Consider the following 25,917-nt stretch of genomic DNA (forward strand, 5'->3'; position numbering starts at 1 on the left):
ATCTGATGTTTGCATAGTGAAGGATCTTCCTTACTCTTGTAAATGTAGCTCATTCCTATTGAGCTCAAGGGGTGTGATTCTGATATATGACCCTGATTTATGCTTTCCTTTTAAATTTTTGATAACTCTCACAGATTCCAGGATGTTTTGTTTATCGCAAAACATACAGACCCTTACAATATCTTATTTTTGTGCCCTCAGGTGATGGTCCTAATCAAAAAGGTCTTTCTAGCTTGATTCTTCAGTTTTGGCTTTAAGAAAAGTAAGCCGCCATTTTGTTAGTTTTTTAAAAGACTGACTTCAAAACTCTAGATGGTCAATTACTTATTGTCTGTCTGTGTCTTCCAGGTCTGCATGTAGGTTTTTTTAAAATTAATAACTCCACGGAGTTGCTCCAATCCACCCCAAGAGCCCCACTCTAATCCTTTAGGAAGAGTTTCCTCAATTCTTCTCTGTCCCTTCACATCATCTCACCAGTACCGATGCTCAAGCCTTTATGCTGCATAGCTCATACCATCTGGAACAGCCACCAAGTGCCTGTCCCTCTGCCTTTTTATCTGATTTAGACTCTTAGCAAAAACTTCTTTCCTCCATTGCCTGTACATTTTAAATTTCCTTCCCCCTCAATTATTAACCCTATATAGTAATTTGCTATACAGCATGTTAAGGACATGAAATTAGTTATCTTGGAATACCATTTGTAAAATTATTTTTAAGAGTTGTTCATTGATTGTGTTATAGGAAATATTCTCAATTTCAATTATTTTACACTCCTGTAATTCTACCACCAATAAAATTAAGCTGTTAGTTTAAAAATCTTGAAATAGGCATATCACGCATATAAGCACAGAAAACCCTAAATCAAAAATGCTAGACATGGATCCAATGTCGGATCCATGCAGAACAAAGGTTTACAATGGATAATTCAGCCACGTCGGCTTAATATTTTTACGTTTGAAACCACCTCCAGTTACTCCTTTTCAACATTTACATCAATCAGACCAATAGTTTTATTAAACATACAGGTAGGGCATTTGCATAAGCCATTATAAGAGAGAAAATGACACACCCTTTGCAAAATCCTCACAGGGTGAGTATTTGACAATGATGAAGGCAGGAAGGCAGCAGGTGGAAATAACTCATGTAACGAATACATGTTGCATGCTGTGTTGTTGTACTTGTGTTGGTCCCAGGATATTAGAGAGACAAGGTGGGTGAGGTAATACCGTTTATTGGACCAACTTCTGTTGGTGAAAGAGACAAGCTTTCACGCTTACACAGAGCTCCTCTTCAGGTCACCTTAAAAAGAGCTCTGTGTAAGCTCTGAAACTTGTCTCTCTCACCAACAGAAGTTGGTCCAATAAAAAGTATTTAACAGCAAATACATAACATTCAAAACATTTTTAACTCATTATTTACATGAAGAAGTTCTCCACAGCTTTATTTCCTTATAATGTCAGCTGACTCAAAACTACAGTCTCATGAGATAATTACATATATTATACATGTTTTTATGCAAGGGTGTTAGCACATTTTGCATGCCTCTACAGCTAATCTCTGCTCCCTAAATCTGCCTCCTTTCTTGAAGGACTTAAATCCTAAAGGATAAGGGCAGTTATAAAGATAATTCTACTTATAAATTTATTTTTCATTTTAAACAAAAAGCTGTGCTCTTCTGATATATACAGAAAGGCCACTAAGGATCTAGGAGAATTCAATGTTCTTTTCCTCTTCAAAAATCAATAAAAGTTCACTGTGCAAATGGAATATGTCAGAATCAGTGAGGATTGCATCAGTTTTGCTGGTGCACAACATGAAAGTCCTAGATTCTTTTAAAAAAAAATCCAGATTTTTCTTACCTTTGCCCAAAAGCAGCTGGTCATGCATTGTACTAGTCTGCTGAAATCTAGATACTGAGGTTCAACACTCAGTGTCAATTAGTCAGGTTGGATCTTACAAGTTAATTTCTTGGTCTGAATGAAGTAAGGCAAATATAAGGCAAAGGACCTCTTTTTGGGTAGTCCTGCTTCAGGAGAATAGTATGTCATTGTAATGCACACCTCCAATAGAACGACTGTAACTATGGTGCAGGGAAACCTGCAGTAACTTCACAGTCCAATATAACTAGAATCTTAGTGGTAGAGAAGACCACTAAGTCTTGAAAGAGGGCAGCAAACATTTTTTAGGGCAGTGCATGGACCCCCATGGGCTACCTGGCTTCCTTCATCCCTATAATTTTCTTTCTTTCTGCCCATGTTCATAAAAGGGGAAAATACAGGGTTACAAACCGATCTTAAATATGCCAAATTCACTGAGACTTCAGGTTAAAGCTTCTAAAAAACTGGTTTTCCACTGCCTCACTTTTTCATAAAGTTTTGTTCAAACGGATTTGAGTGTTGTCTGGCACGTGGAATCCAGTACTTTTGACTAAAATTACGCCTTTTCATTTGGGAAAGAACCCACAAAAGATTATCCATTTTTGAGAGTGGTTATACTTAGAAAACGAACCCTAAAAAGTTGGATCTTGATATTCCAATGTCACATTCACTCAATTTAGAAAATCAAAACAACATTCTTAACTATCATGATTACAAACACAGCTTGTTATCTAAAAATAAGTGTGGATTTTTAGTCTTCTAGATTACCCAAGAGCGAAGGCTGCAGAATCTGAGCTTCATGGGCATTTTGCTGCTGCTGCTGAAGTAGAATGTCGGAAAGCTCTTCTACTATCAGCTTTACACTTCTGACAGCAGCTGAACAATTTTCTTAATGTTAATCTAACTACATGACTAAATCAGGCAAGGACAGAAGCGTAGAAACCTGTTTTGTTTTTAATCTAAGAGACTAATTTTTTTGAACATAACCACATTAATTTTCACTGTGGAAGTAATGATAAATATCAATTTGACATTTGATTTTAAAATGTTAGACAATCACACATTTATATTCGGTAGTAAGAAATTAAAGATAAAAACTGAAATGCCAATAAAAAACAAACACTGTTTTTTAAACTTAAAAACAAGAACAGTTACTGCAGAGTTTTTTTTCCCTTCACAATTTTAGCCAGAAACATCAGTTGAAATAATAAGTTGCAAGCATGAAAAGTTAAATTATAACAATGCATCTATGTTGCAGTGAAAACAAACAAACAATGAGAGTTTAAGCTACACTAGTACACTGAGTTTAGAATAGTGCAAAAGGGCGAGTCAATATAAACATTAGCTGGACCTTGCTGTTTAAGGAGCTAGTTACTGGTATATGCCACACAGACTGAAGCCTAGGGGGAAACAAAAAACAAAACAAAACAAAAAAAAAACAAAAAACAAAAAAAAACCCACCAAACATTGGGTTACAAGGACTAGTGAGGGATTCCAGAAGGATGGCTCACCCAAGTTGTGTCGTTTTGTCTTCGCGTGCTCGTGAATATGTTTCTTTGTAAAACAGCCAAAGAAGACACAATAGAGGCAAGAGTGGAGTCTGTTCAGGTGGGCACCACACATGTGACAAATGCACGACTTTGCCTGAAATACAGAAATGGACAGTAATTATGAACAGGAAAAACCTGTTTACACAGGTCAGCATTCTGTTAGCTTCTTTATAAATGTAACAGATGGATTAGAGTTATCTGGAAGTAGAAATAAACTCCAAATGAGCAGTTAATTGAGTGTCTGAAGTATGTCAGAATGACAGCAGGGATAACTGAAGTTCTGTCTCTACAGACCAAGTGAAACTACAGGCAGTGACAGTACAAACTACTCCACTGCCCCAACACATTTCAAAACTCTGATGTGGAGCAAGTCACTTCTAGGAATAGCTAACATCCATACCTGTTCACAGTTGCTAGCTTCTCTACTGTGTATACCAAAGATGGTGTCAATTGCAAGATGTTTTTGACATCTTGCATTTGGAGATGGTACATCACCAACTGACTTCATATAGGCCAACCAGCCACGTAAGTCTTTTGGTCACTAACTAATCTGGGTTGGGTTTGAAGCAAGCTTTTGGAGGATTAAAAAGACTCCATTTCCCTGCGCCATCCAGTCCAGCAAGATATTTAATGACAATTGATCTGGGTCATTTGAAGCGAAGAAGCACACAAATTTAACATGATAGTTTGCTCTCCTATTGCTACAGTACATTTTAACTAACAACCCTGGGAAAGAAGTGCTCAGAAATTGGAAGGTAGATTTTTAAGTCCTGATCTGATCAGAACTTCTTTAAAATCGATATTCCATATTTTTTATTCCATTAAGTGCCCAACTCAGATATGTCAATAAATCCCTTGAGAGACTTCTATTATTCCTAGCTGGATGCAAACAAATACAAAGAATTTAGGGATCACAAGGCCAAGAAAGCACAACAAACTATTTAGCAGTAAATATTTTAAGTTTCATGTTCTACCCTTGGTTACACACTGGTAGCCAAAATTATTCAAGCTTAAATCATTCCTTCGTATCAGAATGATGGGGACAACAATTCTAGCAACAAATGAGTAAATTAATCTAGAAACCAAGAGAATGGTGTTGAAATTCAGATACCCACTTCAATACGGTGGTTTAACTATTCTGTAACAGCTCAAAGCTACAAAATCCACTTCAAGATAATAGAAGCGCCACTACAGTCAATGACTGTGGAGACAGCACTTTTTTATGCTGGAATCCAACGATAAATTTTCCAGATGTTAACTGATCAAATACAAAACTCGAGGCTAATTTTTAAAGGCAATAATCCACTAATCTATACAGTATGTATGATCCCCAACAAATCCCAAACAGTCCACCATTAACAGTATTTGCCCAGGCTGCCATATTTGCTGCCACAACACTAGGTGTAAAAATCAGCCAAGTAGTTTACCATCTAAGGCACTGTGACTTATTTTTAGCTCTTTCAAAAGTGGTCTTAAATCTTGAATCACACATATTGTGAGTTCAAAGTTCCCAAAAGTCCTGTTAGATGAAAGTAGATCAGTTAAATCTAACAGCGCACACATACAATAAAACATTTTAAATTAGGACAAAAACCTACCACCACCACCACTTATATGTAAAAAAAAAAAAAAAAATGCTGCAAATCTGTCAAACTGATGTTTAAACAGTGCTCTTTGGCTGCAAAAGCTAAATATGATCGACCTATCCGTTAGAGATTGTTGCTATGACAACAGCTCAGACTCAGACTAGCAACTGGCTATTTTACTTCTTAGCAAATTGTAGATGAGAAAAGTCTTTTAGCATTAAATGTATTGTAAATACAAGACAGAATGAGTGTGCAGAAACTGCTGAGCATCTTACAGTTTTACTGCCTTTTAACCCATCCCATCATAAATACTCTTCAATTAAGTCATTTTAATTCAGTCAAAGTTAAGCAGAACAATGAAACAGTAAATTAATCTAGTATAATTATGGAGGTAATTCACAATCTTTTTTAAAAAAATACTACAACCTATGTTAGCGTCTCAAGAGTTAGAAAGTCTTCAACATGGCTGGGCACTATTCATGTACATTATTGGTACAGAAGACAGTGGTGACTAAAAGTAAGTCCTTACTGTTAAAATATTCTTCTGCCCAGTCTCCAAAAAAGACCTACTCCACAAGGCATAGTAAGCTATGAATGCAGAGCATGGCACACATAAGGAAAATGGTAATCACAAGTTTCAGAGTAGCAGCCGTGTTAGTCTGTATCCGCAAAAAGAAAAGGAGTTCTTGTGGCACCTTAGAGACTAACAAATTTATTTGAGCATAAGCTTTTGTGAGCTACATCGGATGCATGCAGAGGAAAATAGAGTGGGGAAATAAACATGGGGAAATAGTTTTACTTTGTACACAAGGCACTTTATAAATCATTCATTAGCCCAGGATAAATAAGCCAATTTCTCTATGGCTGCTATTTTCTACACTCGGTATTGCAACACACTCAACAGGAGTTAAAGGAAAATGGCAGGCATGACAAATGAATTGGGTTGTTGACACACACTAGTGTCTTCAACTGTTGGAAGTTTGTTTTAATTTACCACCTAAAGGATAGCAAATCATCAAAACACTGGTGCAGAAAGTTAATGTAGCAGCCTGACAGTGTCCTGAATTGACAGTCTTCCTTTGCATGCCAGTTTCTATTCCAAAATCTCTTTCTGGAGTAGCATGGGCTTCAACTGCAGTGAGAGCAGCATGTTGGGTACATGGTGAATTGGTATAGAAAGCAGTTTGTGTCATTTATCAGCGGCCCCTAAGCAATGTAGAAGATTTGAACAGCAAAGTTCTGTCCATGTCCATGTGGACAGTGGCTATAATATAAAAGACAGACTACAATAAAGTTGTGCTGTTGTAAATCAGTCCTCTATATTGCCAGCTATTTGAGAAGTAGGTAAAAAACTCAATTTTCACTGAGCTGAAAGTCAGAATAAATAATATCCTTTATTTAAAAGTTTTCAGGGACAGAGATTTAAGGAATTTTGCCCTTATTTCCATGCTAAACAATAAATTGAAGCATATTCGGAAGTCAAGCTGTTTTGAGACCTGGGTTTGGAAATCACCCAAAGACTTTAGATCTCCTGTGGCCAGTGACCAATATTTCAACAGATTCATTAAATGAGAGGAAATAGATAATACAATCAAGAAGAATGGGGGCAGCTTGAGCGGTAAATGATCTCAAGCTAGACTATTTAATACAAGTACATGGCGTAATATTTAAAGTCATTCCAAGAGTCACGGATGTGCTGGTAATATTTTAGCAAGGTCTGCCCAAAATTCTTTTGTCTTGCGATATTTCTCCATCAGTGATGTGTGCCATAGAAGACAGGGAAGAACCAGAAATCTACACTTGTTTCTCCCATTTTAAACACATTCCCAAAACCACCCAAACTAAACACCCCCCATATACACAAACACAGAATAAAAGGTGTGAGGGGATAAGAAGGGAATAGCACTTGCTTTTTTTAAATGTATGTCAAAAGCACCTAGTGCCTTTGGATGGGTGCTTTACTTCTCCAAAGAATAAAAAAAAGTTATGCACACTTCTTATACCTAAGCCCAGCAGATAAAAGTACTCGTTACAAGGTGGTATTCAGTAGTTTCCAAAGAGGGGTGAACTACAGAGACAAGGAGGAGCCACATTCATTTTGGTAACAGAATTTTGACATGGGGTTCTTCTGAGCATCCAACAAGTATTACAGTAATTATTAGGCACGAGAAAGGTGTAACTCCATAATAAAGAAGGGAAACTTTATCAATATACATTTATCAAGAAGCTAAATGGCGCCTGGCAGTAGATTTTTTTAAAAAAAAATACCAAACCAGCAAACACCATCATAATACCAGGAGGGAGAGTACGTTTAAGTTAAAAGTTCCTTTGCTCTAACATCAGAATTACTGCTACTAAGGGCTTGGCTACACTTGTGAGTTACAGCGCAATAAAGGAGCCCCGGGCACACTAGCTCACTACCTCTCCACACTGGCAAGGCACGTAGAGTGCTCTGACTCTGCGGCTACAGCACTGCTGGTACTCCATCTTGATGAATGGAATAACATTTGCTGCGCCCCCGCTGGAGTGCCGCAATGCCAGTGTGGACAAGGTGTTGCATTACTGCGCTCTGATCAGCCTCCGGAAACGTCCAATAATCCCCTTAAGTCAAGTGGCCTCTCTGGTCATTGTTTTTGAATCACTGTAGGAATGTGGATATGCCCTTTGAAAGCTCTGTTTCTGACAGCCGGCATGCTTATCTGCTCCGAGACAAAGCAACCATTAGTGGGTGTGAGTGTGTGTGACAGAGAGAGGGGGGGGGAGCGGGGGGGAGAAGGGGGGTCTGCTGCTGTCTGAACTTACAAGATAGCAGGCTGACATGTCTCAACCCCCAAAAACCCACTCTCTCCCCCCGCACATACACTCAACACACTCCCTGTCACACTCCACCCTACCCCACCCCATTTGAAAAGCACGTTGCAGTTACTTGCATGCTGGGATAGCTGCCCATAATGCACCGCACCCAATGCCACAAATGTGGCCACGCCAGTGCGCTTGAAGCTGTCAGTGTTGACAGACTGCAGCGCTTTCCCTACTGCACTCTACGAAGGCTGTTTAATTCAAAGCACTCTACATCTGCAAGTGTAGCCATGCCCTAATAGTTTGCATTTCTCTAGCACCTTCCATCTGAAAATTTCCAAGGGCTCTACTAACAAGCAAATTCAGCCTCAACACCTTCTGAGGTGGGTAAATGTTCTCAATCCTCTCTAGCCCTAGCCCCACACCCTTGCCAATTTTCCAGATTCAAGGCATGAGTTACAGAGAGGTTAAGCATCTTGCCCCAGGTTGCAGAGGAAATCTCTGGCAGAGCCAGGAATAGAGAACTCAGGTTTCCTGAATCCCCAGTCCTGCCACTCATGTGTAAACAGAAATGAAGAGCACTGTATACCCAAGATTTTGTTTTTTTAATTGTCAAGCTATCTGGAAAACAGATTCAATCTGAGAAAATACACCTAGTATCTGAATCAAACAGAAAGACTCCCAAATTGATTTCAGTGAACCCTAGGTCAGGACCCTTGTGGGAGAAATTAAATGCTTCCTCAGCAGATAGTAAGACCTCAACTGATCGTAAGAGTCACGTTTACTTTAGTATATATATTTTAAATAAAATGCTCTAGGTTCATCTATACTGTTTATTATTTATAATTCTTTCACTAACCTTCAACATGTAGATTGTAGTATCTGTAAGCACTTTTTAAATTCTTTTGTAATTTCTTTAGTCATTCATATTACAATCAATATCCTTGTGTTTTGTACAAGGACAGTACACAAGAGGCAGCGGGAGGCATGTGAAGCTGGATCCTTTTCCCTGTGCCTCTTTCTCAAAATGACAAATACATAAACAGTCACAAAAGACTATGGTACAACAGATCATTGGCCCTTTCTACAAACTTGAGATGCAGGCCGAAAAGCAATCCTAATGGTGACTTTTCTTTTGCGTTAAAGCCTTGGGGCAGGAGAAAGTCAATATTAAACCAAGGCAGGCAAGATTTATTACCCTGGAGGTGACAGGAGTATGCTGAAAATAATGAACTCAGGTCAAATCTGCCTTGTGATGTTTCTGGCCATCTTAGCAATCACCACTTTGCCTGCATTTATCACAAGACTCTTTGCATTGCTTCTTTAAAACAGATAAACCAGGAGCCCTTTCTTTTCTTTGCCATTAACCCATAGATTATATTTTATAGGTGGATTACATATAGCCAGGAACTGAAGAAAGATTTGAAACCTAACAATTGGCTTTTCACTTCTGAAAAGCAGAAGTAATTTTCTAACAAGGAACTGATTCTATAACTATTTTGTGATCTGACATCTCACCACTTCTAGTAATATAAGGATGATTCAGAGCAGATCCGGGAGACAACATGTTTTTCATGCCTCAACATTTTTTTTTCTAAACTCGATTAAAAAAAAAATTGTTCACTCACTTCCTGGGAAGAAGTTAATCACCACTATCCCTCTTCATAAGAGAAACTAATGTATATGTTTGGGGAAGACTTTTCCCCTATATGTAATTTTTTTATCCAGTCCTACTAGGGTTGTATATGCACTGCATGCCCGTAACAGCGTATTTCATGTGCATTTAGAAAACACACAGGAAGTCTGACTCCAAAATAACAAGACGATTTAATGAAATATGGTTACCTCCAAAATTGTCTTATTCAACAGATTTATTCAGATTTTTTTTTTTTTGCTGTAATAATGGATTAGTTATAGGTAGCAAAGGAGTTTAGCCATTTCAATTCCACTACAAGGCAAATCTAAAACTGAATAATTTGTTCTGTACTGGTAGGTTTGTTCCCACTACTGTAACACCAGAGACAAAATACATCACGTGTATAATACACTGTCAACTTTCTGCTTATGAGGGCAGGATGGGGGCAGATGGAAAGTGCTCTTAGAACTTTCCTGTAAAGAGAACATCTGGCTCCAATCAGTTGTGCACAAGTTAGAACACCGAAATGCTGTTAAGTTTATAGTTAAAAATGAAACAGCCTACCTTGTTAAGTCACATCATATTTCTCAATTTAAGCATGAATTAAAATATACCATTTCAGCCACCTACACAGCATAGTTTGCTCTCCTGTTCCAATTTCTGGGGTCAGTGAAACAGAATATTCTGTCTACAATGAAAAGCGAAAAAAGGGAAACTGAAAGTGTTGCTCATCATGCTGTGAAAGAGGCTCAAGTACAATGTTCTCAGGCAACTCCTTGTCTTCACCTTACAGAGACCGTCAAAACTTCTTCCTCCAGTACACCTTCAACCTACAGAGAATGCATCTCGGCTGGGGTAGGTTGCGCCTGCCATTATAAGAGAGACAGAATTCCAATTCCTCCTGTAGAATAATACCTGAGTGAAACTTAACTATTGGAACATCAGTGTCTGTTTACTTTGGGTTTTTTTCAAAACAGTGGTGAGATTAGCCCTTCAGCTGCACACTGTGAACTACTATAAGCCAAGTTTTTTTCTGCAATCTTGGTTTTCTGATATTTTTCAGTTCCAAGCCTTGTTGCTTTCCCTTTATTCATATCAGAGGGAGAGAGAGAGAGAGAGAGAGAGAGAGAGAGACTGACCGACCAAGCCAAGGGAGACCACAAGGAAGACAAAATTCATAATGCTGGATGCTACTGCTGGAACATCTTGGTGAAAAATGCCCTTAGTTCTAAAGAAAGATCTTGGGTTAGGCTACAGAACTGGGAAACATGAGAATGGCCTTCCATTATCAGTTCAAATAGTAAGTCTGGCTTACTATTACAGATCTTGGACAAGTTATTTGAGCTCTGTGACTCAATTGCCTCACCTGTAAAATGCCAGAATTCATTAGTGTTTGTGAGATGTTCTAATACCATGGTGATGTGTGCTACAGAAATACTCACAAATTAATAAAAATCAGGAAAGTGTTTTCTGTACCTGCAGTTGGTTTGTTATAATGGTAGCATTCACAGCTGGTTTTCCTTGCTCACCCGCCATCCACAAAGGCAGTTTGGTTGAATAAATCGGTTTGGTCCAGGCTCACTCCCTTTCTCCCACCCACAGCTAGAGATCTGCTGTTGACACAGAAATAAGAGCTGTCTTGAAATGATAGAGAATGGATTCTGAGTACTGAGGCTCATTCATATAAAATGTATCACAAAACTTAAGATGAAAGTGAAACACCCAGGTCAGGTGAATCCTTGTGTCTTTGGACAAAGAAGTTTTAGCTAGGTCATTCAGACAATGGTAAATGTAGATGTTTTCTCTCTCTCTTTGAAAGGTAAACTGTTCATGGGTAATGGCCAAAGACTGAAAAGGCACTGCCACTAATTGGTGGTGTTGACCCTGGATTGAAGATCTGGAAAACTCATTGGTGGCAAGACGTAGAACATGCAGATAAACCTCTGTTAGATCTATGGAACACATGTAGTATAGAGGGGCTATTTCTTAACATGACAGTGTAAGAAAGACTGAGAATCCATCTGTTAAACTGTCTTCCATAAGGATCAGTTGAGAGCAGATAAGATTAGATCCAGTCTGGTTCTTCAATTCTAAAGGGCCACCAACACCTTTTGAACAAACACCTCTGTTTTGCCGGAGACCATGACGAATCTGGACTAGTTACCCTGGAAACCTTCACGCAAAGAAGAATTCTCCCTATGTCCAGCAAATTCTGAATGGATCGATGATCTGCTTGCTTTTCTTCACCAGACTGAGCAGGAGAATAAGAAGAAGTGAAGTGGGCTACTGGCAATTATAACCTACCTGAATGAGCCTATTGGTTCGTTGTGGTGACAGCCCAAGAAAAAGTATTTCAGCCCCTCTGAGTTGGCAAGGATTCATTGTCTATTGCTTTTATAAGGAGATTCTGGGACATCTTCACTGAATGGTAGCTGATCTAATTTCTAAATACTACCACGTAACAAACGGACAGATTGGCCTGGTTTGGAAGAAGGTAGATTATAAGATCTGGTCTACATCTAAAATTTAGCTTGACCTAGATACACTGCTCAAACGTGTAAAAAACTTCACACCCTGTGCAAAGCAGTTCAGTCGACACACAACTAGGTCAGTGGAAGAATTGTTCCGTCAGCCTAGCTATTGCCTCTCAAGGGGGTGGATTTACTACAGTGACGTAAAACCCCCTTCCATCCCTGTAGTAAGTGCCTACACTACAGTGGCATAGCTTCAGCTGTGCTGCTGTTATAGTGTAGGCAACACCTCAAGTAGTCTGAGCCCAACAAAAAGAGGCTGCAACAAGGTTCCTCTTAAAAGTTTTCATGTAAAAAGCTCCACTGTCCACATGTTAGGGTATTACGAAGAAGGAACCTAGTCCTAATTTGGTAATATCACATGCAATGTCACATAATAGGGCTGTTTTGATAAGATTTCATATGCTGTTTGGAATTTTCCAAAGTATTTCTTTAAAAGGATGACAGAGTTAAGAGAACACGCTCCTTGTTGTGATCAAACATGCCACAGCTTCTTTGAGGCCAATGAAGGAAATTTCAATGCCTCATTTCACAGAGCTGTCAATCTTTTTTGTCTACGAAGATCTTTGTGTGCTCTGGTCCAGCCTACATGAGTCACTAGGATCTTCCAGGAATCATTATTTTGCTTGCTTAGAGTCAGGAAGAACAATCAGTCCTAACGACACAGGGAAATTGTTACTTTTGTCCTGATACATGTGGTACAGTGTTAGAAACATTCTATTAATGGAGCTTTCCCATTCCACAGGGGACATTCCAGGTTCACCATTCCCCCCCCCCCCCAAAGATTACTGGAATACGGATATGCCTCTCTTTTTTCCCCCCATTTTAAAGTGGTCATATTTAATTCAGCAAAACAAGGCCCCCAGTAATCCTCTACGCACAAAAAAATCCATTCCTCCACAATGAATATCAATTTGATCATCCAGTTCATCCCCATGAATCAGCCTCTCGTAACCACCTGAGTCAGAGTTCCTAGATTTGCGGGTAAAGGTGAAAAAGGATCAATTTATGAATTTGCCAGGGTTCCAATTAGATTTCAAAGCAGAAATCTAACAAACTATGTCTGCCAATATATTAAAAACCAATAGGCTAACCCAGTGGTCCCCAAACTTTTTCAATCGCACCCTCACCTACCCAGTCTGAACCTCTCCCCCCGAGAGCTGGAGCAGGGTGGTGGAGGGGTGAGTGGGAGCCATGCTCAGGTTGTGTGGGGTTAATGGGGCAGAGTTGGGGAGGAGCAGCCGCACTCAGGGCAGGAGAGGTGAGCTGCCGGTACCTCTCTTGCCGGAGCCATCCCTGAGTGCTCCTACAGGATCCAGCAACAGCTGCTACTATTCCTGCTCCCAATAGTAGAGGCTGGTTACTGCTACTGGGTGACTGGAACTGGAACCAGAGCTGGAGCGGAACTGGGGGCAGAGCAGGGCTGGGTGGTGCTTCCTTCCTGCCCCGCGAGTGGCTGGCCCACCAGGCCCCACCTAGATGTTCCTCTGCACCCCCCTAATGGGGCACGCCCCACAGTTTGGGGACCATTCGTATAACCCCTTTTACTGAGTTGAGGGAGCTTTAGCAGACAAGTTTAATGCTGGATTCTTTTCAGGTCAACTTTTAACTTCAACAGTATTTCTTAAATCAGGAAATTTCCTCATTCTTAACCAACCAGCAATTTATTAATTCACCCAGAAGCACATCAGTATACAATTAACAGTTCACCACAACTATAGACATAACCAATTGTGTACACTACCCACACAATACAATCCTGCAAGCAATTATCACAGACTAGAGTGGAGGTTCCATAGTTATATCAAAGAACAATGCCAATTAGCAAGATTTTTTATGACATTTTCTTATGATCAATGATTCTCAATTCTTTAGTACTTAACACATTTATCACGCTTCTAAGGCTGCACTGGCCTTTAAGGTACTTTGAAGAATGTAATTACTTCTAAACTTGTCACTTTTGGACCAATCTAGCCAAAGAGAATATTAAAAGCAATTGCTTAAAACAGTTCTGTTCAACCTCCCGTAGGCCAATTCGCTTGGATTTATGAAGGATTTAAAAATCTAAAATATGCTTACTTGAGGTCTCAGAGAGTGTAGATGCAACAAAATAACCTACAGTTATTTATGTTAAAGATCAGAAAAAGAAATACAATATTTGAGATGAGATCTCACCACTTCTTATCCTCTTAACCCTGGGATGGGAAAGAGTCCTTTCCACATGGCTGTTCCAGGCATCAGTTGCACTTAGGATTCCGCATCTTCTTGTTTTGGGTTCAGTCAACTCTTTTGGGCTAGGGTTACCATATGTCTGGGTTTTCCCGGACAATGCCTCGTTTTTGAATTTCCGTCCTCTGTCCGTGCGGGACCGGGATTTTTTTCCAGAGCAGATGCTGCAGCTCAGAAAGAGCCCCAGTTGGTCTCTCCCCTACATCCGCAGCTGATTGGTCCATTCCCCTGCGGCCACAGGTGCCAGATCCCGTCCACCCAGGCTCCAGCTCCCAAGCCCTGGGGAGAGGGTCTTGCAGGGAGGGGCTGACAACTGTCACTGCATCCTGGCTTGCATCAGCCATCCTGCCACCACGACAGGGAGTGACACTACCCCCCACCCATCTCCAGTGAGTAACCCCACCATGTGTACCCCCCCTCCAGCTGCTGGTCCTCCAGGCAATGTCCTCTTTTTGGAAACCTGAAATATGGTAACACTATTTTGAGAACATGGTGACCTTGGTTTATACACGCTGGTTTCAGGGCTCATTGGAGGGGGCCACCTTCCAATGCCTACGGCACACATGTCAAATAGATCCTCAGGGTATGTCTACACTACGGAATAAGGTCGAATTTATAGAAGTCGGTTTTTTAGAAATCGGTTTTATATATTCGAGTGTGTGTGTCCCCACAGAAAATGCTCTAAGTGCATTAAGTGCATTAACTCGGCGGAGCGCTTCCACAGTACCGAGGCTAGAGTCGACTTCCGGAGCGTTGCACTGTGGGTAGCTATCCCACAGTTCCCGCAGTCTCCGCTGCCCATTGGAATTCTGGGTTGAGATCCCAATGCCTGATGGGGCTAAAACATTGTCGCGGGTGGTTCTGGGTACATATTGTCAGGCCCCCGTTCCCTCCCTCCCTCCGTGAAAGCGAGGGCAGACAATCGTTTCGCGCCTTTTTTCCTGAGTTACCTGTGCAGACGCCATACCACGGCAAGCATGGAGCCCGCTCAGGTAACCGTCACCCTATGTCTCCTGGGTGCTGGCAGACGCGGTACGGCTTTGCTGCACAGTAGCAGCAACCCCTTGCCTTCTGGCAGCAGACGGTACAGTACGACTGGTAGCCGTCATCGTCATGCCCGAGGTGCTCCTGGCCACATCGGCTGGGAGCGCCTGGGCAGACATGGGCGCAGGGACTAAATTTGGAGTGACTTGACCAGGTCATTCTCTTTAGTCCTGCAGTCAGTCCTATTGAACCGTCTTATGGTGAGCGGGCAGGCGATACGGACTGCTAGCAGTCGTACTGTACCATCTTCTGCCGAGCAGCCATGAGATGTGGATGGCATGCAGTCCTTCTGCACCGTCTGCTGCCAGCCAAAGATGTAAAAGATAGATGGAGTGGGTCAAAACAAGAAATAGACCAGATTTGTTTTGTACTCATTTGCCTCCTCCCCTGTCTAGGGGACTCATTCCTCTAGGTCACACTGCAGTCACTCACAGAGAAGGTGCAGCAAGGTAAATCTAGCCATGTATCAATCAGAGGCCAGGCTAACCTCCTTGTTCCAATAAGAACGATAACTTAGGTGCACCATTTCTTATTGGAACCCTCCGTGAAGTCCTGCCTGAAATACTCCTTGATGTAAAGACACCCCCTTTGTTGATTTTAGCTCCCTGAAGCCAACCCTGTAAGCCGTGTCGTCAGTCGCCCCTCCCTCCATCAGAGCAACGGCAGACAATCGTTCCGCGCCTTTTTTCTGTGCAGACGCCATACCCAGGTAAGCATGGAGGCCGCTAGCTCACTTTGGCAATTAGGAGCACATTAAACACCACACGCATTATCCAGCAGTATATGCGGCACCAGAACCTGGCAAAGCGATACCGGGCGAGGAGGCGACGTCAGCGCGGTCACGTGAGTGATCAGGACATGGACACAGATTTCTCTGAAAGCATGGGCCCTGCCAATGCATGCATCATGGTGCTAATGGGGCAGGTTCATGCTGTGGAACGCCGATTCTGGGCTCGGGAAACAAGCACAGACTGGTGGGACCGCATAGTGTTGCGGGTCTGGGACGATTCCCAGTGGCTGCGAAACTTTTGCATGCGTAAGGGCATTTTCATGGAACTTTGTGACTTGCTTTCCCCTGCCCTGAGGCGCATGAATACCAAGATGAGAGCAGCCCTCACAGTTGAGAAGCGAGTGGCGATAGCCCTGTGGAAGCTTGCAACGCCAGACAGCTACCGGTCAGTTGGGAATCAATTTGGAGTGGGCAAATCTACTGTGGGGGCTGCTGTGATGCAAGTAGCCCACGCAATCAAAGATCTGCTGATATCAAGGGTAGTGACCCTGGGAAATGTGCAGGTCATAGTGGATGGCTTTGCTGCAATGGGATTCCCTAACTGTGGTGGGGCTATAGACGGAACCCATATCCCTATCTTGGCACCGGAGCACCAAGCCGCCGAGTACATAAACCGCAAGGGGTACTTTTCGATAGTGCTGCAAGCTCTGGTGGATCACAAGGGACGTTTCACCAACATCAACGTGGGATGGCCGGGAAAGGTGCATGACGCTCGCATCTTCAGGAACTCTGGTCTGTTTCAAAAGCTGCAGGAAGGGACTTTATTCCCAGACCAGAAAATAACTGTTGGGGATGTTGAAATGCCTATATGTATCCTTGGGGACCCAGCCTACCCCTTAATGCCATGGCTCATGAAGCCGTACACAGGCAGCCTGGACAGTAGTCAGGAGCTGTTCAACTACAGGCTGAGCAAGTGCAGAATGGTGGTAGAATGTGCATTTGGACGTTTAAAGGCGCGCTGGCGCAGTTTACTGACTCGCTTAGACCTCAGTGAAACCAATATTCCCACTGTTATTACTGCTTTCTGTGTGCTCCACAATATCTGTGAGAGTAAGGGGGAGACGTTTATGGCGGGGTGGGAGGTTGAGGCAAATCGCCTGGCTGCTGGTTACGCGCAGCCAGACACCAGGGCGGTTAGAAGAGCACAGGAGGGCGCGGTACGCATCAGAGAAGCTTTGAAAACCAGTTTCATGACTGGCCAGGCTACGGTGTGAAAGTTCTGTTTGTTTCTCCTTGATGAAACCCCCCACCCCTTGGTTCACTCTACTTCCCTGTAAGCTAGCCACCCGCCCCTCCTCCCTTCAATCACCGCTTGCAGAGGCAATAAAGTCATTGTTGCTTCACATTCATGCATTCTTTATTCACTCATCACACAAATAGGGGGATGACTACCAAGGTAGCCCAGGAGGGGTGGTGGAGGAGGGAAGGAAAATGCCACACAGCACTTTAAGCACAGCACTTTAAAAAAGTTTACAACTTTAAAATTTATTGAATGACAGCCTTCTTTTTTTTGGGCAATCCTCTGTGGTGGAGTGGCTGGTTGGCCGGAGGCCCCCCCACCGCGTTCTTGGGCGTCTGGGTGTGGAGGCTATGGAACTTGGGGAGGAGGGTGGTTGGTTACAAAGGGGCTACAGTGGCAGTCTGTGCTCCAGCTGCCTTTGCTGCAGCTCAACCATACACTGGAACATACTGGTTTGGTCCTGCAGCAGCCTCAGCATTGAATCCTGCCTCCTATCATCACGCTGCCGCCACATTTGAGCTTCAGCCCTGTCTTCAGCCCGCCACTTACTCTCTTCAGCCCGCCACCTCTCCTCCCGGTCATTTTGTGCTTTCCTGCACTCTGACATTATTTGCCTCCACGCATTTGTCTGTGCTCTGTCAGTGTGGGAGGACAGCATGAGCTCGGAGAACATTTCATCGCGAGTGCGTTTTTTTTTTCTTTCTAAGCTTCACTAGCCTCTGGGAAGGAGAAGATCCTGTGATCATTGAAACACATGCAGCTGGTGGAGAAAAAAAAAAAAGGGACAGCGGTATTTAAAAAGACACATTTTATAAAACAGTGGCTACACTCTTTCAGGGTAAACCTTGCTGTTAACATTACATACATAGCACATGTGCTTTCGTTACAAGGTCGCATTTTGCCTCCTCCCACTGCGTGACTACCCCCTCAACCTTCCCCCCTCCCTGTGGTTAACAGTGGGGAACATTTCTGTTTAGCCACAGGCAAACAGCCCAGCAGGAATGGGCTCCTCTGAGTGTCCCCTGAAGAAAAGCACTCTATTTCAACCAGGTGACCATGAATTATATCTCACTCTCCTGAGGATAACACAGAGAGATAAAGAACGGATGTTGTTTGAATGCCAGCAAACATACACTGCAATGCTTTGTTCTACAATGATTCCCGAGTACGTGTTACTGGCCTGGAGTGGTAAAGTGTCCTACCATGAAGGATGCAATAAGGCTGCCCTCCCCAGAAACCTTTTGCAAAGGCTTTAGGACTACATCTAGGAGAACCGCAAATGCCTGGGCAAAGTAATCCTTTCACATGCTTGCTTTTAAACCATGTATAGTATCTTAAAAGGTACACTCACCAGAGGTCCCTTCTCCGCCTGCTGGGTCCAGGAGGCAGCCGTGGGTGGGTTCGGGGGGTACTGGCTCCAGGTCTAGGGTGAGAAACAGTTCCTGGCTGTCGGGAAAACCGGTTTCTCCGCTTGCTTGCTTGCTGTGAGCTATCTACAACCTCCTCCTCCTCCTCTTCTTCTTCGTCCCCAAAACCTGCTTCCGTATTGCCTCCATCTCCATTGAAGGAGTCAAACAACACGGCTGGGGTAGTGGTGGCTGAATCCCCTAAAATGGCATGCAGCTCATCATAGAAGCGGCATGTTTGGGGCTCTGACCCAGAGCGGCTGTTCGCCTCTCTGGTTTTCTGGTAGGCTTGCCTCAGCTCCTTCAGTTTCATGAGGCACTGCTTCGAGTCCCTGTTATGGCCTCTGTCCTTCATGCCCTGGGAGATTTTCACAAAGGTTTTGGCATTTCGAAAACTGGAACGGAGTTCTGATAGCACGGATTCTTCTCCCCAAACAGCGATCAGATCCCGTACCTCCCGTTCGGTCTATGCTGGAGCTCTTTTGCGATTCTGGGACTCCATCATGGTCACCTGTGCTGATGAGCTCTGCATGGTCACCTGCAGCTTGCCACGCTGGCCAAACAGGAAATGAGATTCAAAAGTTCGCGGTTCTTTTCCTGTCTACCTGGCCAGTGCATCTGAGTTGAGAGTGCTGTCCAGAGCGGTCATAATGGAGCACTCTGGGATAGCTCCCGGAGGCCAATACCATCGAATTGTGTCCACAGTACCCCAAATTCGAGCCGGCAACGTCGATTTAAGCGCTAATCCACTTGTCAGGGGTGGAGTAAGGAAATCGATTTTAAGAGCCCTTTAAGTCGAAATAAAGGGCTTCACTGTGTGGACCGGTGCAGGTTTACATCGATTTAACGCTGCTAAATTCGACCTAAAGTCCTAGTGTAGACCAGGGCCCTGATTCCAGCTCCTTTAGTTTCTTTGCTTCTTCCACTGGTGTCCAGAAGACCGTGTTGGTGTATAACAAAATTTCCTTAATCCTTTTCTTATTGGAGGCTTTTTAAGTTTGATTTCAAGGATTGTATTTCATTATTTTCCCCAACTATCAATTGGGATCCCCTTTTAAAGCAATTGCTCTTAATATCCCAAAATTATACCATGGTTTACATCTTTCAACACTTCTTTCTCGTGCCATACAATTCCTAATACTTCCAGAGTGCAACAATTATTTACAATGAAAACCAACAAAATCCTTATAATCTTCTTAATTTGGAGGACATACTCCATATATTCTTTGATCATACTAAACATTTCACATTTAGGATTTAGACTAGAATAAGACATTTTCCACATATAAAAAAATATATATCTGACTCATAAGGCAAACAAATATGCAAATTCTAATATACCATAAATAATCTCTCTTTCATCCCATATTTGATTTACAAGGAAACAATGTATAGTTTATAATTTGAGGTGAAAACATATGGCTTGGATTTCTAGAGGTAAAAGTTTGCCCAATTTGGCCTTCAATCTTACAGCCACCTTTCTAGTTTGTTTAACCTGCAGCTGCATTGCCCATCTCTTCTTGATCCACTGACTGTGCAATAGGCCATTTTGCAGAGGAAATCAGATTGTGACTCACTTGGTAACTTTGAATTTTTAAGCTAGGCTGGGATGGACAAAGATTTATACATATGCAAATAATAAGAGATTAATGCCTATGTCTTTAACAATACCTTCATTTAGCCATTTTAGTTTCTATAGTGAGGGAAGGGAACACCTGATCTTGGCTGATCTGGGAGTCCTTAGACAAAGTGTCTCTCACTATTTCTTATTGTCTTCATAGGTGGATCTTATTTTGGGATAAAAAGTGAGATAGCTTTCCTGATTTTTGAGGGCTAGAAGGAATTATTAGTTATCATTCCAGGTATATCAATCCAATATATCCCTTACAAGAGAGATATTTCTTTCTGAAGATGAGGACTTGTCCTTTTGCTGGGGGAGTTTTAGATTTAGAATCTAAAGCTTCTGACACTGTAGTTTGATCTTGTTTGGATTTCCTTTTAGATCCTTCAACTGAAGATGCAGAAGGATTTCAGTGTCCAGATTTATCTGCTCTTTTCCTTTAGTCTTCCAGGGGAATGGAGTGGAGCTTCCTAATGGCAATACACTGTTTACAAGCTCTGGGGTGAGGATGTAGAGACAAGAAGGACTTCCTATGTTCTCCTGTCTTGTTTCAGAGTCTGACTGCTCCCTTTCAATCCAGATGTTAGCCATACACTTGCTAGCTGCAAATAGTTCTGAAAAACAGACTTACTACCTTCTCTCTCCCAATTCTTTTCCCATTGTTTTTTTTTTCAGTTAGACATGCACTTGGGTACAGATTTTAAATCACTTGGTAGAATAATTTCAAAACTATCTACAAATAACTAGGAAGTCCAGCATAACTGAAAAATAAATCTACAGTAGATTTGTGGTTAAATCGGTCTCTCACACAAAACTGTATCTATATAGCGATTCCACCTTACTGGTGAAAACAGTACATCTAGCTCACCTGATAGTTACGCTTTACATCAGTATACCTAATTCACACTCATATTGGCTCCTGAATTTACAAACTAAATACGGAAAGGTAACGTTGCTTAATTTAATGTTAAAATCAGGTTACAATACAACAGCGAGTTAGTTTTCTTAATTTCACCGCGAAATCCCAGTTGACTGCCCAATTTGGGCATTTAAAGTGAAGAACATAGGGCTTGTTGCTAATGCAAGCACTGAGACAGACAGTTAAAGCACCAGACAAAGACTGGCATTAAAGACCGATAAAACTCAGCAATTTGCAATACCTCCTGACTGAAGAAGAGTGTTGGCAACACACTAGAGACGCACTAGAAGAATTTGTTGTAATATTAAAAATAAAAAAAAATTATACTGGATCAAGTTCTGTCCATCCTCCAACCCTCTTGAAACTTTGGTAAAACTTGCCCCCCCAAATTTGGGCCTACAGAGGATAAACTTGACAAATTTCACCTTGAAAGAAAAAACACTAACAGTTATTTGTGCCAGATATATACAATATCCAGGACAAACCTTACCAAATTAAGTTAGTTTAACATCTTTGAAGTTCATTGTATTAAAAATGAATATGTTTATGTACTATCATGGGATGGTAGGGAACTTCCTTAGCAGGAAAGAGAAGACTAATGCAATCTCTGGGAGATATTAGGAACTTCAAAGGACTTTTGGGGACAATACACATGAAGGGAATTTCCTAGGAAATACTTGTGGGTGACTGAAATGCAAACGATCCTGTTCAAATCCATACTTTTGAAGCTACACCCTGGGGAGAGAAACTGAGGCTATGTCTGCAGGGGGATAAAAAACCCACAGCTGCCCAGGTCAGCTGACTTGGGCTTGTAATGCTCAGGCTCTGGAGCTGGGGGGTGGGGTGGGGGTGAACTGCTGTGCAGATGCTTGGGCTCAGGCTAGAGCCTAAGTTCTGGGACCCTGCAAGGGCAGAGAGGTCCCAGAGCTCAGGCTAGACTGAACATCTACACATTGATTTTTAGCCCTGCAGCCCAAGCCCGGCGAGCCCATGTCATCTGACCCGCGCCAGCTGCAGGTGTACCACATGTCTTTTATCCCTGAATAGATGTACCTTGTGTCTACTGATTACCTCTTCCTGAAAGCTTGTTCAAAGACCTCCAAACTGTATAAAGGAGGAGTGACTAAACATTTCATGAGCATGCTAGTTCTGAGCTGAGGTTTTTGTGAACTTGTGACCATAGAAGAGACCCCTTTGTGGGATATGAAGGACTAATCACCTGCCAGAGCCAATGACAGTGCTGGGATGATCTCTGGTAAGGTTTATTAGCATGTGTGTAGGTTCTTTTATTGTTTTTAATGTTTTCTCTGAAAAGCTTTTACCCTCAGAATAAATATGCTCATACAGAAAGGGATGTGTGGTAACTTATAACTGTTGGCAATCGTTCTGTTATTAGTCTCTGGAGAGGCAAGAGAAGCCTGCTTTGGTAGCCTGTCTTTTTCTGGGAATAACACAGTGAAGGCAGGGAGCCATTCAGTCTGGAGATACTCCAATCAGAAAGGAGAGAGAGGTCTCTCTCCACCCAAGATAGATGGTGGACAGCGGTGCTGGAACCTTAGAGAGATGCCCTTGCTGTACTGTGAAGGAAAATACAGGAGCAGTTGCCCTGAACTGGGACAGTTATAAGCAGCTGAAAATGATCCCTTAGAATGGAAGTGTTTGTGCAGACTTAATGGAGTCACTATATGCTTTACCTAAAATGTGTAACAGTAGTTCTATTTTTTACACGTCCTCCATCCCTCTCACAACCCCCTTCAATCCCTCTCCCTTTCTTTTCTCTGCCTCTTCCATCTTTCATTTCTCCTGTTCCCTATCATAACAAATATAACCAACATTTACTGTCCTGGATTCTCTCCATACTATTCTCTCCCTTACCTCATCCAAATCATCACACAGTCATAGGACCCACTAACTTCCATCAACAGGGTAGAGAACTCTTGGGTGTTAGTGGAAGGTAGCAGCAGGAGGCTCCTCAGACTTCTCCTCCTCCCCTCTTGCACAAGTTTTAGGCAGTGAAACAATGGTGCTATGGTTCAGCCTGGCAGCTCAAGGACCCCAAGTCTTATGCCACAGCTAGTTTGGGGGGGGAAAGGAGGAGGAGAAGGAGAAAAGGAATTGAGTGCATTTGTAGGATTGGTCTACACCTAAAACCTAGGCTGATTTAGCTACATTGCTCAGGACTGGAAAAAAATGTCAAGGACTGCAAAACATAGTTAGGTTGACCTTACCATTGCTGCAGAAGCACCTAGGTCGACAGAAAGGGATGAATTTACCACAGCAGTGGAAAAACCCCTTTGGTTGCTGCAGTAAGTGTCTACAATACAGCAGCATAGCTGCAGCTACAAACTAAATATAAAAACAACACTGACTAAATATAAATTCCAGCTAATGTTATGAAGGAACTAAAATCCAGCCACAGAGAATGGGGAGAAGAGCACTTCAAAGAAATAATTTGGTTTTCAGCAGTAACAACATGAGTATTATACCTTTACTACAGACAGCAAGTAGTGATCACTGATCTTAAAGCTGAATGAGCAAGCTCAAATTCCACTATTAGCTCTCTTTTGGCAGACGGCCCAGCCAGTGCACTAGGAACTTACACTACACACCCATTATTTACAGGTGTCCATAACTTGTCATCTACTCTAGGAAGGATACATTTAAGAACCCATGGTGCTTTGTAAGCATCCATTTAAATAATGGATATTGTTTAGGGGAAATCAAATCTTTTTATACTGAAGGAAAAATTCTCTTTACAAAACAAGAGATGGGAAATATTGTATCATAGAAAGATGTATAAATGCTTTAATCTTCAAATGCAAGTCTTTCCTTTCAAAACCAAGTTTAGAGAATACATAATGAGGCATGTATATATTCGCTGTGTTGATTTTATCTATTTCCTGCAATGCACCACTGCAGTAGCCAATTTCACATGAGCACAAGATGATTGCCAATACTGCAGTAGTGTGTTCTAAGATCTAGTACAAAATCTATTACTTTACCTCACCATTCCCCTGTGTCAGCAAATCATGAAAATGTTTTTAAATGTCCTATTAGGTAATGTATTGATCTAATCTTTGACCACATGACTTGAGAAGTAATTCAGTAGGCAAGGTAAGCAGACATGCACCCTGCACAATATCATGTAGGTATTATTCAGCTCTCCCCATGTTGCAGAGATACTTTGAGCAAGGCAAGATACAGAGAGGAATTTGATTCCTCATATGAAAATAGGTAAGCTCTTGGGAAGTCTACCGTGCTACTTTGATGAGAATACCCTAGGCAGCATTTTTTCAGAAAAAGAAACTTAGGGATATATAGATCAAAGCCTACCAAGTCCTAGAGAGTCTCATTTAGACAAGCATAGATATTTCAGCTCTATTTTCTTTAACCACTCTAAACTGTCCATAAAAAATGTGAACTTAATTAGTCCACATCAAAGTCAGTGCAGTTGTGCTAGTAGGAAAGGCTGATGGGAACTGCTACAGTACAGATTCTCTGCAGCATGACTTATTTATGAGACAAATACACTCAACAAAATAAAATCAAAGGGGGTGGTGGGGGGGAGATGGAGAAAGAGAATAGAGAGGACGGAATGAGTGACATGCTATTCCTATTAGCAGCTATTTGTTTTTATTAAAAAATAATGCTGTTTCAAGTAGGCTGGACCCAATATCTGGCCTACCTATAAAGCGTTATTCTGATGGAGAATACCCTGCAAGTGTTTGGTTTTTAAAAAGCTGTATACAAACTATACACCACTCTATCAAGATTTTTAAAGCGTTCCCACAGGCTGCTGCCTTTGCCCCCTCACATTTACTGCTGCAGAGCAAGCTAGCAGAGGGTGCACAAATTAATCCCATTCCTAGAACTGTTCTAACAGCTGTGGACATTAGTGATACAGGTGACAAATATAAAAGTAAACAAGGTAAAAAATGATGTTGGCTTGTGCACTGTAAGAGACTGGGAAAAAAACATGTCCTTTGCTGAAAACAAGTTCTATGTCCCTCCATCCCTCAAAGAGTCTCCTAACAATGGAACAGAAAAAAAAATGAAATTAATTTTCCTTCATGAAAGCTATATTTGCACAAGAGATTCTACCATTATGAGCTGCCCCTACTTCCTGTCTCCCAACAGATTGGCCAATTTGCTGATATGGATTTGGGCATCTCACCCACTGAGCTCCCTAGGCGGATACGTCCTTAGCAATAACCTGAAATATAAACTGCTAAAACTGTTGATAATTACTGAACAGGCAGACAGTCAATCATGGGAAACCATCCTGATATCTCAATTGGATAAGCCTCCCACAAAAACACAGTTTTCAGATGGTGATATATATTTATATTTTATTCTAGGGCTCCCTGGACTGAGACCAAACGGTTTTGCTTATCCCATTACTCACACAGTAGGTCCACAACAGGTAAGCTGGAGGTCAAGGTGTTAGGATATAGATATTCAGGCCTGTCTGTAAAGGCCTGTACTTTTAGAATTTAGGTATATGTTTATCATTTAGCTAGTTACAGAAGTATAAAAGAAAGAATCTGTGTAAGGGCCTTCTCTCACTGTGACAGTCTGAGGCCCTGTTCTTAGGCTAATGCCTTTGGCCAAGCAGCAGAGGAAGCCATAAGCTGGGAAGCGTACGGTCACATCCTCACATTTCCAACTAGTCATACTGAAATAAGGCAA

The 25,917-nt window shown here is 42.0% G+C and overlaps 1 protein-coding gene across 3 annotated transcripts in view; it reads right to left on the minus strand.

The window, feature by feature from the left end:
* Positions 1-25,917, minus strand: part of USP22 (ubiquitin specific peptidase 22) — a 195,235-nt gene that overhangs the window by 110,532 nt on the left and 58,786 nt on the right. For 2 of the 3 annotated variants that reach the window (XM_073361872.1, XM_073361871.1), the window contains exon 2: positions 3,389-3,521. In XM_073361872.1, coding sequence (XP_073217973.1) covers positions 3,389-3,521 — 133 coding nt within the window. Of the gene's footprint in view, positions 1-3,338; positions 3,522-25,917 lie in introns of those variants that run through there. The other variant, XM_073361868.1, reaches the window with a different exon arrangement.

The sequence above is a fragment of the Lepidochelys kempii genome, chromosome 10, assembly GCF_965140265.1.
Source record: "Lepidochelys kempii isolate rLepKem1 chromosome 10, rLepKem1.hap2, whole genome shotgun sequence".
Taxonomy (NCBI): domain Eukaryota; kingdom Metazoa; phylum Chordata; order Testudines; family Cheloniidae; genus Lepidochelys; species Lepidochelys kempii.